This window comes from Montipora foliosa, chromosome 4 (genome assembly GCF_036669935.1).
Source record: "Montipora foliosa isolate CH-2021 chromosome 4, ASM3666993v2, whole genome shotgun sequence".
NCBI lineage: Eukaryota > Metazoa > Cnidaria > Anthozoa > Scleractinia > Acroporidae > Montipora > Montipora foliosa.
Window position 1 is genome coordinate 15,814,000 of NC_090872.1, and position 15,000 is coordinate 15,828,999.

Consider the following 15,000-nt stretch of genomic DNA (forward strand, 5'->3'; position numbering starts at 1 on the left):
TTTCTTCACTGTTTTCCTTTCAACATCGACGAGAACTTTCAGTGCAAGAGGGCGTGAGCACACGACTAAATTTTCAATTTTCTCGCTAAAAGATCAATTGTGTTTAATTTCCGAGTGGGACACTCACGTGGTGGAATTGTCGCAAGTCAACACGACTGTTGATAGGAACACACTGTGTTGCTTGGAGGCCGACTTTGTCGTTGTCTCTTCTAAGTTCCTAATTTTATCCCGTTATTTTTTTCTTTGGTCTGGATTCGGTTTTTTTGGGCTTGGAACGTTCCCTTTTTTTTTTTAAAATAAACTCGTTCTACAGAGGCCCTCGTAAAGAGAGTTGTTCAAATAGAGATTTGATTAAGTAGCTGATGGTGGTTAACTACTCCGCAAAAAACGAAACTGAAAATAAAAATAAATGAAACAATAGTAAAAAACAGATACATATTAGCTGTGGTCACACTACGCACTTTTGCCCTAGGTAAACTTGACTTGTTGACAGTTTTACCTAGGGAAACTTATATTTATAAGTGTGACCGATTTTCCCCAGGTAGATTACCTAGGGAAATTTTTTTCCATCGAAGCTTGAATATGTCAAGAGAACAATAGAATTCCCCTTGACAGTTACCCTACATGTTTTGAAGGGGTAAACTGAAATCCCGAGGTAGTTAGCCAATAGATGCTCGTCGGCAAACTGATGATAGATTTTATTTAATCGTGTCACGTTTTACTTGAAACACATCGAAGTGCAATTTCTTTGTCGCTTTTGTCTCATGTGTGCGTGTATCAAAGGAAGAAGATGGCCTGGTTCAGATCGAACGTGTAAGTATAAATTATTTGCAATCAGTACACGTTTCATTTGGCTGGATTTAGGCAAGATTTTACCTTTTTTTTACCTTTATTAATCCGGCGGTTTATAACAAGTGCCAGAAGTTCCAATTCTGATGGAGAAGAAGCGGATGATGACAAAGCCACGCAAGCAAAAACCCGAGAAGATCCGCCGAAAAAAGCAGTAAAGCACAAAGCAGAAAAGAAACTAGAAGAAACCGGTCCAAATCGAAGAAAAATGGAAAAGCGAAAAAATCCTTGTAAACCTAGATGTGATTTTCTTCGGTGTGACCTTTTTACCTGGGGAAAATGAAACCCGAGATAAACTTACCTCGGGTGTACTCAGGTAAAATTTCCCTAGGTAAAACGATGTTCCCTCGGGCAAAAGTGTGACCTCAACTATTGTTACAATTATATACCCAGAAATCGTCACATGACCATCGCGTGCTCTAACCGGTTATGGCTTCAGATAATCCAGGAAGAAAGCCCTTAAGCTGACAAGTACTTAATGCCCACGCAATCGCATAGATCATTAAAACGTGGAAATTCTCAGAGCTGAGGTAAATGTCCGATTCACTTGAAGGCTAAGAAGACTTTTCATACGGTAAAATTGTGGACAAATTCACTGTAATTCACGGTCTTTGCCTACGTGACAAGGGCGGAAAACCATTGTGTTTGTGTTTCAAATGGGTCAAAGCCCTTTATTCAGTCTGATGTCACTCACTCTTTTCAAAGGGTTTCTAGTAGCTGACAACGAAAACAATCTCCTTGGCAAATTTTGAGTACATTGAAAAAAACAACTATCACTTAAAGGGACAAATTTCAATTATTCTTTCTGAAATAAATATCCAGAGAGGTGTGATTCATTCATGTAGAAAGTCCTCAAAGCACATTGAAGAAAAGAATTACGTTTCATCTAGTTGATAGATGGCTACGTGTCAGCATGGTGACACTTGTTCAATTTCATCACTCTAAAAATGGAGTCAAAACTAGTTTTCAACTGGATCAAACATGGCGCAAGGTAATCTTAACTTCACTTATTTTTAAGCCGCTCCCTTGATATATACAGGGTATCCAAAAACAAGATTGCTTTTAAACATACACTTAAAAACTCCCCGGTACAGGTGTATGCATTTCATGACACAATCGGCTGTCATACTTGGTAGTAAGTATTTAACAATTATTCGCCGAAGGCGAAGTGATTATCCGTCGAGGTGATTATTTGTCCGTCGAGGTGATTATCTATCGGCTGATAATCCGAGATAGCGAGCCAATGAGAGCGCGCGATTTTGTATAATCACCTGTGTGTTTATACTAAATTAATATAGAAGTTTAAATGTTCCCAAAGATGGGTGTTACCGAAAAGTGGATTATGTTCACTTGCTTTATTTGTTGTTTTAGAAAGGAACCAGTTGAAGGAAAAATGTATTCTGGAAATATATTGGCCACTTTCTCCTTCGCTACCTCCACCTTGCCACAAAGGTCCGAACGTTGACCGCTATCTAAGGTGGAGGTATCCTGTGTGCTTGTTATTGATTTGCAAATACTGTTACAGTGCAACGCGCCTTACCGTGGCCACCCAACAAACTTTCACATTTGACAATTACGTGTAAATACGTCAACTAAACAACCTTTTCAACGGTGTTTAACTTACAACCGTGCGAACTTTGCAAGGAGGGGTGACTGTCAATCAAATTCGCACACCCTTATCGGCGGATAATTTGTAAGAAACTTTGTTAGGTGGCCACGATAAGGCGCGTCGCACTGTAATGGTTTCCATATATTCTCTTAGATTTTTCAAAGGTTTTAGTGGAAGATAATCCTGTTGAGTGTCAGTCGATAAGGGAGTGGTAATGGACGCATCATCAAGACGACGACCATTTCTCATTAGTTTCATCGTCCTGGGTCCTTACACAGTATCATTTTCGTTGCTTCTTGCTCAATGGACAGGAACCCAAGCGAATCTCGCGAGTCAATTAGCTGACAGTTTTCAGGAAGCATTTGTGAAAAATACTGGATTTGACTACCTACACACTGTTTATGACTCTCTTCCTTGTGTTTATCAGGATAATTATGGTAAACAATTGCTTGAAAATATTACTAAGCCTGCGAGAGACCGCTTGAACACCGTCATTACGTTTTTACAAAACCTGAATGAGAACTTGCAGCATATTTCATCAAAATATCAGCTTTCAAATGTGAGTTGCTGCTGTCAAGGAAATGAACCTTCTTCCTTGACTGTCTTCCACGATCGTCTTCAGTCGTTTGTTAATCTTTGGAAAGGTTGCACAATTAGTGAATCCTACCAAGGCTCGCAAGACGATTTACGTTTCAATAGTGAACTGTTGAATGGTTTTCGGGAAAACTTTAACAAGTCTGTCCTCGTTTCATGGCAGTATTATGGATCTATTAATGGAGAATATTTGCAGTATCCATCAAATAAACGCCATTGTGAAGGAAACGCTTCGAACTTGGATCCGCGATTCAAGTAAGTTAAATGCATTCGGTACCCTTGCCTCTCCCGCCTCTCTTCCAGGGACGGTGGAGCTGGGGGGTGGTCCTTTCCAATTTTCAAGCCAAAAATAAAAATTTAAAAATAAATATAAAAATAGAAATAATTTTTTAAAAAAACATTAAACATAAAAAAAAGAATACCAACAGAAGGAAAAACAAAACAAAATGAGCAAAGCATCAAGACAAACAGATTTAAGGCCGGAATATACGAAAGGCTGGGATAAATGTATCAAGTAACAAATAGAAGGAAAGCATTTGTCATTTTGCGGTTGATCCACGTTTGTTTGTTTGTTTCTTTTTTATATCTCGTCGAGAATGCTGAAAGTAGCATTTCGGAGCTTCAAGATTTCAACGTTTTCTCCGGCGCTTGCTTGTTAGTCCCCCCATCTTCGGTCAACACAAAATAGGCTCCGCCGTCCCTGTCTTGAAGTATTAGGGACGCATAAGGTTTGAAAGCCAACACTTTTAGAAGTGGGCGTGCTCAGAACGGATAGCGGAATGCTATCTGGTGTCACTGTCTATCCGTTGTTCATTTTCTTCAGTTAAGTGTTACTTCACACTAACCTTAACCCTAGCAGCTAACGATCTTCTTCAATCAGTGATTCTTAGTAAATTTAATCATCTTCCTTTTTGATGCGCCATTACATTAACTTATCTTTTGTCGTCGTGTCTCTACCCTTTGTTATCAGCGTTGACACTAGATCATTTTACTTCCCGTTTCTTTGTCTTCAGTTCATTTTGCCCGTGCGGAGGCTTTCGCTTTCCTTTTTGTCTAATTATATCGTCTGTTTACGTCATTTGTTGGGTGTTCCGGTTTATTGAGCTTTGATATAGCAACATGTGGAACACCAATCGACGAATTTTGATTTTAATCTGTCTACAGCTTGTGAGGTAAATGTTAACTGCATTTTATGTTTGACACAGATCCTGGTACGTCGAAACTGCATCTCCTGTCAAGAAGAATGTTGTCATAATTATTGACCGAAGTGCTTCTATGAGGAGATTACGGAGAATGGAATTAGCTAAAGATGCAGCAATAACTGTGCTGGACACACTCTCACCACAAGACAATGCAAGTGTTAAGTGAATAATTAATATAATATACTTTAGGGAAATGTAACATTGCTCGTGAAGAGCGTCTTGCGCGTTGAGCGATATCCTGGAATTTCTGTTCTAATATCGTCTCCTTGCTAACTCAATCATTATTGATCAGTTGTGAAGTGTTTCAAGGAAACTTGTAGCATACAAAAGCTTGTTTTGTTACAAGATGCATGAATAAACTAACGAATTACGTCACATTAATCTTTCATTGATTCAGTTAAAAATCCGTTTCATTTTTGTCGTTAGGTTGGTATTGTTGTATTCTCGACCCTTGTTAATACGCCTTCAGGTTGTTTCGGCTCTACTGTGGCAGCAGGAATTCCCGCGAATTTGGAGATACTTAAAGATTGGGTACGGGAGATTAGAGCGTTTGGTAGGTTAGACTTCTTCTTTGGAACTGGTTAAACAGTGACGAATATATACAGAGACCTTCAGTTCCCACTGTACGGTATCTCAATTCCTGTTTCTATTACAGAAGATATAATGGGTTGTATGTTTTTTCCTCTTCCAGGAGCAACGAATTATATCCCCGCTTTCAGGCAAGCATTTAAGATGTTACATAATGTAACAACTCGGCAAAGGGTAAGGTCTGTTTCAAAATGAAGAGTACCAGAAAATAGACCAGTATTTTAGAGAAGCCTAAAAAGAGCCGGTCGTCATATAATTCAAATCTCCTTAGGACCTACGAAACTATGGTATAAGATGATTTTCATCCCATTCACAGTTAAAACAAGCCGGGATTCTGTCGATCCCTTGTCACTTCGTCAAACTCAGATTTCACTGCATTTTATCCCATTGATAAGCCAGGGAATAAATGGGAAAGGAATGCTACAAGTAGGAAAGGTGATATATTCCCATTTCAGTATGGAAAGGACCAACTTTGTGTATGTAGGTGTCCGCTTGATTGTGTGCCAAACACAATTTTAGTGGAGCTCCGCACGCCGTAGTTAAGACAATATGGTATCCATCGATTTTTAGTTACGACGTCATCGTTCGACCGTCCTTCTGTACGTTCATCATTTCGTGTAACCCAATACGCGAAATTTCACACTTTTGGAACCCGCTTTTTTGACGGGAAGTTGCAGGTGCTGGAACCCGCCTCTTTTGGAGGCAAGTTGCATGGACAGCGTAGTGCACTTGACACTGCGTTTTAATAAAACAAGGGCAAAATTTGAAGACAACCAAAAAACAAGCTAAGTATTTTTTAAATATGTCTGGCAACGGGGAAAGAAGAGAAAACAAGCTGAATAATGGCGACGAAATACGGCGAAAAAGCTAGAAAGAGCACGGGAAAATAGACTGATGGTAATGAGCTGGCCGGATTGGTCGTATGGTAAGCAATAAACTATTTCTAAAAATATCTGGAAAAAATGATTCGGGAACTCCGCTCTAAATGTATCTATATATTGGCGGTTTGACTAGGTTTACTATAGGAAAATAAGCTTCTTTGCTTTGCAAGCTGCTCTTCAACCTCATCTTCAGTTACCACTGGACAATAGAAACTTTTCCACCATTGATACTGAACCACACTTTGCCCGAGCAAAATTAACTAGGTAAGGTAGGTAAAGTCTGCATACGAGCCAAGTGGCCCATCAGTGGCCCATCAGGGACCATTCGCTTCGGAGTCGAGCACACTAACCTTTAGGCCACCGCGCCTCCCGCAAATTAATTAAACCCCCTAATGTTGAATAAACCCCTCAACTTCGTCTCTTAAGTTAAAAACAAAAATATCTGGCAGACAATGCACGAATTTATCCTCCTCACACGAATTTGAAGTCTTTCACTCGTTGGGCTCCAATTTGTCATATTTACTTTGAGAAAAAAAATTAATAAAACTCCATCATTCCTTTTGACTCTCAATTAATTTTTCATTTCAGACATCTGAAAGGAGCAACATCATCTTGTTCCTGACTGATGGTGCTCCAACTGATTCCGAAGCCGGCATTTACAGAGAGATACGAAGAGGTCAATCCCTGATGGTAAAATATTTATACTTTAATCCTGGTTGTCCCTGATTCAACTTTTCGGCTACGCTTGTAAATAGCCATATTTGGCTTGCCCACGGCCAGTTGGGATTCCTAAAGTTGTAGTTCTGTTCTGTTGTTTCATTGACTTCGTTTCATTGTCTCTGAAAAGCCCCTATGGGGAGTGGACAGTTAAGAATGTATATATCATTCACGCGTCAACCAATGTACATACACTGTGCAATATGTAAAGTGATTAGAAAAGGCTGTGATGACACATGGTTGATGGCACATAATAAGCGAAAAGGATTTGTTATGCCTCATCTTTGAAAGATGCCACGATAGAGAAACATAGCCAGGAATCAATTGCAGTTGGATCGCGATGCATTGATAATGTGTCCACCACTTTGTTTTGGCGACGACGCATTAAAATCAGTCGGTCCCTGAAATCATTTAACAACAAAGTGTGGGCTACGATTGGCTAAGACCTATACTGCTATCATCGTATGGTAACTTGTCCGGCTTATGTATCTCTGACAAGTAGAAAAACGTAGAGAATGAAAAGAGCATTAATTAGACTCTCCAAAAAAATTGTTGTGAGCATGGGAACCCCCCACTTGAATTAAGAAAACATGGGTTTCAGTTGTCGGTGAAATGAATTTTTGTTTGGAAGGAATTCGAAGGTGAGGTTGACCATGAGTTGTCGCCTGGAAGTGAATTGGGCCTTTTAAGAAACCTAACTACGTACCACTTAACCATTTGCAGACCTTTTCTGTCCAAGTCAATACCTACGCTCTTGGTGGAATATTGAAATCGAAGAGTCTCCGAAGACTACAAAAAATTGCGAACAAAAATGGTGGCGTCTTCCAGCAAATAAAGGATCAAACTGGGGGTGCATTAAAGCGCTTAATGGGAAGCTACTACACATCAATCAATTCGTCATTAGAGCGGAAACCCAGGCTTTCACTGCCTTTCATGGACTCGAGGCTTGGTCTCATGGTGTCTATGTCCTTAGCTGTAATTCGGAATGGATCTTTTACCGGTGTGGTAGCAGTGGATTTGCCAATTCAGCGACTTTTCAAAGAGGCCCTTCAGCTTTCTTCTGCTTCTCTCGCGTATGCCATACTAGTAGACAACGAAGGTTAATGACTTTATTTGCGTGTTGAGCTGTATTCATTGTTCAGGTGTAGTCATGTCAGGTCAACTTGACGGTGGTAATGCTTTCCCTTTGTCAGAAAATCAATGATAAAATCCAGCTACATGGAGAAAATAAGAGAGGTTTATTATTGGCCTGGAAAATTCCCATTTCCCATTGTTATTAGCAACAATCGAGGAAGAAGGGAATCTGTTTAGACAAACTATTACAAGTACTGTATTTGCTATTTTCGCTTACCATCACTACCATAACTGACACCACTACAGCCTTTCAAGTATTTTTCTTAGAATACAAATTGGCACATTTGTCATACACTATTTCTACGGTGTTTACCTAAATCAAATGTTTATGTCAAAGTGCATTTTTGTTGTTTGATATCCTTCATATCCCTTTGTACATGCAGTTTCAGGGCAGCGTCCGTTTGTTCTCTATTATTAAGCAGCCGTGCAGATCACGGTCCAAGTAGGGTTAATGGTTTTTAGATCTTTACCTTCACTGGCAACCTTCTTGTCTCGTGCGCATGCTTCCCTAGTGGTTAATAGGCAACGGACAATTTTATGGAATTAGTGGCAGGAAAAACGCTCGCTTTCGACTCAGCGTCATATCCGGTGTTTCAGTCTTCCTATCATCTCCAAGGAAGATTTCACTTCGGCAGTTCGGGTACCACGGTTTTCTCCTTCCTTACCAAAACCAACAATTGACTTGTTTAATAGATTCCACTGGGTTACATGCACTACTAAAGAGTTCTCATCTTGAAATACACGCAAAAAATGCAAAATTGTTAAGTATTTAATGGGTATTTCAGGGCGTGCTGTTCTGCATCCTTCTATACCTGGTCCTTCTGACGTCACAAGTAGCCGATCCTTTTTACCATTGTCGCTGTTTGAACCTTCACTACCATCTGACGTCATTATCGACATCACATCTGGTAGATCAGGCAAGCGGATCTTTGAGGTAAATCAGCGCTCTCGATATTTTTTTCAGTAGTGATCTTCATTATATATATCCAAAGATCAGCCTAACGGTTAATATCTCTCAATTCAGAATACAGTTACTCCATTGACAGATGACCGTCCAAGGTTGCATGAGCCTTTCCAGACAATATGCCCGAACCTTATACTGCTTATATGTTTGAACTGTTTGGGTTGAAGCTATCGTCAATCAGTAAGGGTTTATTGCCCAAGCTGGTCAATTTATCAACAATGTGACAGGATGAACGATTTGCCAACTCGCACCGGTGGCTCAGTTGGTTGAGCATCGTGCTGTCATGCGGGAGGTCGAATATTCGAAACTCGGGATTTTAAAATAACTGAGGAAAAAGTGCTTCCTTGTTTGTAATTTCATCTGTAAATGGTTAGACTTTCAAGTCTTCTCGGATAAGGACTATAAACCGTACGCCCCATCTTACAAATATCTTCTATGTTTACAAGTTCGATAATTGTGAAGAACAGCTCCCTTCCACCGGCAGTCAGCCAATTGTCGGCCGACACTCGACCGAGAGACCTCCGACAGGTAACCAACAGGTTAGCCACAGGTTGTAAAACGAGAGAGTGGCAAACCAATTTGTCTCCCGATAAGTGAAGCTTCAGTAGACACCATATTTACATTTTACAAAACTAACCAACGAAGCACATGTGTGCATTTTTGGCATTCAAAACTCGATGTAAAACTTACTCTAAATGCTTCAAATTCCTCGAAAGTACCACTGAAACTGGGCCGTTAGGGAACCCACACACTATACTAGGAGAGCAGGGGATGGAGTCCCCGTTGTTGTGGCTGTCGTGTTCTCTCTTGCAGAAGTGGCCAGCTCGGCGTGATTTCTCTTAAATGGTTTATCGTGTAAGAGGCCACCAAAGCAGAAACAGCCATAAGTGAAAAAGGGACTTTGCCGGGTACTGGAACATGTAGATGTAGACGTAGATGTAATGTTTTTATTCCAATATGAGAAATATTTCGGGTTTTCAGTCACCGTATCCTTTAAGAACATGTACTTGTGAAGATTTTATTACTTTGTTCAAGGAGCAAAGTATAGGATTGTCTCCGTTTTTGGACTTTGAACTTTTTTTGTTTGTTCGGGTCGTGCTCTGGCTGCGCATGCGCAAACTTTCTCTTTCTCTTAGAGGTACTCTTCAGAGTCAATCGCGATGACCACTAAACGACGTGACAGATTTATGGGGAAAATAGGTATTAAAGAATTGTGTGCGTGACCGGAAACGAGTTTTTGTGTTATCCGGTTTTATTACATGACTAGCTCCGTGAGCGGGCCAATCTCGTACCCAGAGTCCTCGGGCTTCTTGATCAGCGGGTGAGCGCCCGGAGAGACTCTGGGATAATCGACTCCATTTTCCCAGAAAACGTGGGTTCCGGTCTGATTACGTATACTTGAGTTTAAACGGAAACAGAAAAGAGAAAACCGTAAACAGTAGAAACGATACCAAGATACTGTAACATAAAAAAACCCACTGAAATACTGTGAACTTAAAGGGAGTCGGCTGAAAATCCTTCCAACAATGTGTAGGCTACCCGTAGCCTCTTGGTAACTATAACTGGAGGTTAAAATTGTGGTTACATGCCTAAAAAGAAAGAAAAAAAAACGAACATAAATAAACTTTTTGGTCCTTGGTTCATGCACGTATCAAAAAGGTGAAACGGTTATGCAGTGATCAGCCGATTAGCTCATAATTTTATGTTTACTTGCAGGTAAACATCTTTGAGTTTTTCCTTCTGCAGAATTGTGCTAGAAAATGTTTAAATTTATTTTAGGAATTACTGTACCACGACGTTAACAATGCGTATAATTTCTTAATCATCTTGGTTTTGCCCACAGGCAAGTTTTCCACAGCCCCTCGGTAATAATCCGACTGATGGAACGCGCATGCTCAAAACCAATGCAACATACATGTGGACTCCGGTCGGAGAAAGCGATTATTACATTGTATGTGTATTGGCTAATGATCAATCTCTGAGAACAGACCTGAAATCAGTAAGTATTTAAATGTTAATTGTTTACGTTACTGGACCCTCTTCATTTTGTTAGGGTTAGCTTAACCCTAACCCCAGCCCTAGACCCTTGCTGGTGCCTTCATCGAAAAATTTGTGTCGACCCCAATTTTTAAATTTGTAGCACCATTTAATCACTTTCGTATACTAGAGAGAAAAGAAAATGATTCGTGAATCTAAATCGCGTAGGAGCCACAAGTATCCAATAGTTTATGAAAAATTGAGATGTAGCAAGTGAACTAATGGACCAGTCACAGCACTCAACGACACGAGCGGGCCGGACGGATATGATTCTTCGTCGTACTTTAAACTCCTTCGGGAAAACAAAATCGAATTTGCATTTAATCAGCTCCCAGAGAGCGAATACTTCTGAGCAATTGAACGGCCATGGATTTGGTTCTCGTTCAAGCCTAATTTGTTTTAGTCTCATATCTGTGATAATCTAAATTTAGAATCTCCCCGAATTAGTCATTGTTTGACAAATTAGACTTGGCCTTTTTCGTTACAAAAGTAAAGGTGGTGTGAGGAATGGAGCACTTAAACACAGTTTCTTTGTTAAGAAGTGTTTCACAATTCTGCTTTTAGTTCACATCATCTTCACAGCTGGCTGAGTCATTCTATCATCGGCTGGATTTATCTTGGAATGCAAAGGTGTCCAAACCAAGGGACATCTGCAGGTGGAAAAACGCCCTTATTTCTCCGACATCGTCAACAGTGAAGGTAGCCTTAGAGATATATACAATATGGTCAAATAGTACCGACACATTTACCTGTGTGTGTGTGTGTGAAAATCCTAGATATTTTGCCTATTATTTATTTGACTTTCAAATTGCCAAAAGTTCATGAACCATGGGCATTTTTTTTCAGGTTATTTTCAGTAAATCCTGCAGAGATAAGTGGCCAGTACTTAGGATTGCCACAGTCCAAAACTAAGGAAAAGATACACGAAACTATATAAGCAACATTGCTGTTTTGTTTTAGTCTTCAACTCCGTTCCCTTGCAATAATTTCTTTACAATTTGTCAAGGAATTGTCCCTTCACTCAAGTTTCGCGCATTTGGCAAGGTTCATATTAAACATCATCGGAAAAGTCCAACACCCTACATTCGAAGGGAAACAAGCAGTGTTTTTGAGTCTTGTTCTCTTCCCACCACAGCTAAGTTATGTTGGTTTTTGCCAAATGAATTTCCAATAGTTACCTGCAACAATTAACAAATAGTACTTAGCTCTTATTAACCGAGCAGGGGGTCTGTATGGGAGAATCGTGACCGAGGTCGTGAGTACAGACCAAACTCAGTGAGGTCTGTACACACGAAATTATTATATAGCAATTACTATTATATAGAGGATATTACATGGCCGCGCGGGGATACGAATTTTGTCTTCGAGTGCTGAAAGTATATCTCACGAGTGAGCGAAGCGAACGAGTGAGAGATACTTTCAGCACGAGAAGATAAAATTCGCTTCCCCAAGCGGGCATGTAATGTTCTATTTATTATATAGATATTGATAAAATGTCTAGATTTAAAACAACTTGTTTTACTCATAATCGAAATGATGAAAAAGTGGTCACCAACCCCTAAAACACGCATATTGTGTAAAATGAAACAAGATATGAAAGTTATGAAAAATAAATCATGATAATGTAAAATTTTGCCATAAAAATGTTAATGTAGCAGAGAAGAATTATATTAAAGCACAAAAGTATCTTACGATGACGAGGAAGCTCGCGTTTTATTGGTTAATCGTGTTCGTTACCATGACAACACATATATTCTCACGTGTGAAAGATAAAAGTTCAGTGCGCGCGGTGAAGATATGAAGTAAAATCCTGGTATTTCATCAGTATCTATATCATAAATAGAAATTATTATGTAGCAAACAAAAGCTATTTAATTCGTTTAATGAAACTGGTTTGTAACTGACATTTTGCTTGCGAACGGCGATGAGGGGGGATGAGCTGAACTTAACTCTGCCAAAGTTTGCTCGTCACGTCCCCCCTTCCCTTTTTTTGTCATCATGCTTTTTGACACTTCCATAAATAAATATTGGTAGAGGAAAATACTCAATATTCTTGCATTTTAGTTTGCAACTCTTTCACCTCAAAACATTATACCGGTCTAGATGCCGGTCTTGATGGGAAAATCTAGACCGCAGTCAATATAGATTTCAGCCAATCAAATTCGTGAATTTGGTAGCTCCCAGTCCTTATGAGACAGAGCCATATAATAATGCCTCTTAATAACCCGGTTGACTAAAATGAGAGGTTTTAAGACTTCCTAGTATCTGTAAAATATAAGTTGAGAATGATTTGTCTTCCTTCAAAACGGTAGCACCGAACTAGTGCTTTGTTAATGTATTTGTCACTGAACAATTTCTTAGAAAGTTTAAAACACGCTTTGGTTTGAATTTCAGATTGCCTCAGATGCATTTTGGGATCCCAATACATATATTTTCTCTTCGGAGTCGCTCATAGACCTTCAAGATATTCAGCAGTTCTTTAATGCCGAAACTTTTCAGCGCCAGAGAAAGTACAAAGGTTATAGCTTATTTTCTTTAGATATTAGACAGCACACATCAATTAACATACAAAACTAGAATCACCGACTAAGTCAAGGGGGTCACCATGCCCTCTCATGTGGGGAGCAGGGATGGCGCAGTGGTGTCAGAGCATTCGCCTCCCACCAATGTAGCCCGGGTTCGATTCCCAGATCCGGCGTCATATGTGGGTTGCGTTTATTTGTTCTCTACTCTGCACTGAGTGGTTTTTCTCTGGGTACTCTGGTTTTCCCCTCTCCTCAAAAAAAAAAAACAAAAAAAACAATTATATAAAAAAATCGGACGACTGGATTTGTTTATCACGAGTAACCAATAATCATAAACAGTACAATTACTGAGAAAAGAAGAAGAGCCAAGTTACGAAGGAAAGGGAAAATTTACATTAAAAGACTGACAAAGGAGGTGTATACGTAGAGTGTTTAATGTCGCTCTGAAAGAAAGAAAGAAAGAAAGAAAGAAAGAAAGAAAGAAAGAAAGAAGGAAAGAAAGAAAGAAAGAAAGAACGAAAGCCCCAATTTAGGAGTCTGTACACTGTTTCTACGGTGATTGAAACCAAAGTTGTGATTGGTTGATTTAAACTAAAACTTTGAATGTGATTGGCTTATTGAAGTATCCGATAACAACTTGGCAAGTGAATTAGTGGAAAACAGGAGTTTTCAAACCAATCACAATCGAGGAAATTGTAGTTTTTATGATTAGCTTTCTTAACACGTCTTTTTTTAAAATGATACAGCAGGTCTAAGTGAGGCTATCCGTGCAGAGGTGAAGCTGACGTCCATTTTGGAGGACATTTGGCAGAGAGCGGATCTCCTTAATCCAGACTTGGTTCAGTGGAGGTAAGGATACTTTGCGCTTCATTCATCCTTACTTCCTTGTTTTCACATGCGTGTTAACGGCAGGGGGTAGGGGTGGTGGTGATGGGGATGAGGAAGAAGGGGTGAGGCATTGGGTATAATTTTTACACTGTATTCCGATTCATTTGGACGGATTTTGACGAACGTTAATCTTATTGGTTAAAGCCAAAATCAAATGCATGTAGAAAAATACAAACGTGCAATTTGACCTCAGTCAGTATCGATGGCGAACAGCAGAAATTCTCCGGCAGCAGCGAAGGTTCTTTTCTGCTAGGTTTTACCATACGCTTTCCAAGAAATCCGTACCAGTTTTTCAGCGGTGTATCCTGCAAGAAAAACGTACCTTTCGTCTCTTCACTAGGTTTGTTGGAACCCAAAAAGGTGTTTTAAGAACATATCCTGGATTTCGGTTTCAAAAGACTTATTCTCATACACTCCAGCCTTGGTGAGTATAGTACTGTCGACGAAAGATGAAATTACTTCCAAAAACTGTGTTACCGTTGATTTCTAAGGGGTAAAACATTCTTGGTATCAAGTGATGTGGGTTGAGAAGGTTAATAAAATTGGCCGCCTAAGAGCGCTTCCTGAACTTATGCTTTTAGAGTTTGTTCTCCTGATTTCAGTCGAAATATCTCTCATGAATAAGTCAGGCCAGCTATCCAGTGGCTCTAATCCTCTTCAATCATTGATGATCAATACCGTGAATAGCGCTATCTATTTTTCGAACAAGCAAAACCTAACTGATGAAATATAAGTAGAACTTGGTAAAGTAGTGACTTGGAAAAGGTCAAAAGGACAACTGAAAAATCCCACGCGGATGTGAATTTCAGTCCTCCACAACAACACTCATGTAAGGAGTCCTAAGTGACTCCGCCTCAATGTGCAGACCGGTTCTACGGAAGTCGCATTCTCGAATATTGACTGGGATTTTTGTAGTTGTCTTTTCGATACATAGTTAGCTTACCACGAGCACATTGCACCATCTACCATAAATTGATTGATTTACATATTGTTTTAATTGTTTTAATTTATT

At 39.6% G+C, this 15,000-nt stretch overlaps 1 protein-coding gene across 9 annotated transcripts in view; it reads left to right on the forward strand.

Moving 5' to 3' along the window:
- LOC138000021 (VWFA and cache domain-containing protein 1-like) overlaps window positions 1-15,000 on the forward strand; it is a 30,228-nt gene that overhangs the window by 2,297 nt on the left and 12,931 nt on the right. For 2 of the 9 annotated variants that reach the window (XM_068846133.1, XM_068846128.1), the window contains exons 2-13: window positions 2,612-3,307; window positions 4,258-4,405; window positions 4,681-4,807; window positions 4,946-5,016; window positions 6,312-6,413; window positions 7,164-7,539; window positions 8,360-8,508; window positions 10,382-10,537; window positions 11,140-11,274; window positions 12,970-13,093; window positions 13,847-13,949; window positions 14,329-14,412. In XM_068846133.1, the coding sequence (XP_068702234.1) occupies window positions 2,673-3,307; window positions 4,258-4,405; window positions 4,681-4,807; window positions 4,946-5,016; window positions 6,312-6,413; window positions 7,164-7,539; window positions 8,360-8,508; window positions 10,382-10,537; window positions 11,140-11,274; window positions 12,970-13,093; window positions 13,847-13,949; window positions 14,329-14,412 (2,210 nt within the window). In that variant the 5' untranslated portion in view covers window positions 2,612-2,672. Of the gene's footprint in view, window positions 1-671; window positions 814-843; window positions 1,166-1,360; window positions 1,841-2,611; window positions 3,308-4,257; window positions 4,406-4,680; window positions 4,808-4,945; window positions 5,017-6,311; window positions 6,414-7,163; window positions 7,540-8,359; window positions 8,509-10,381; window positions 10,538-11,139; window positions 11,275-12,969; window positions 13,094-13,846; window positions 13,950-14,328; window positions 14,413-15,000 lie in introns of those variants that run through there. The other 7 variants (XM_068846136.1, XM_068846131.1, XM_068846130.1 and 4 more) reach the window with 7 other exon arrangements.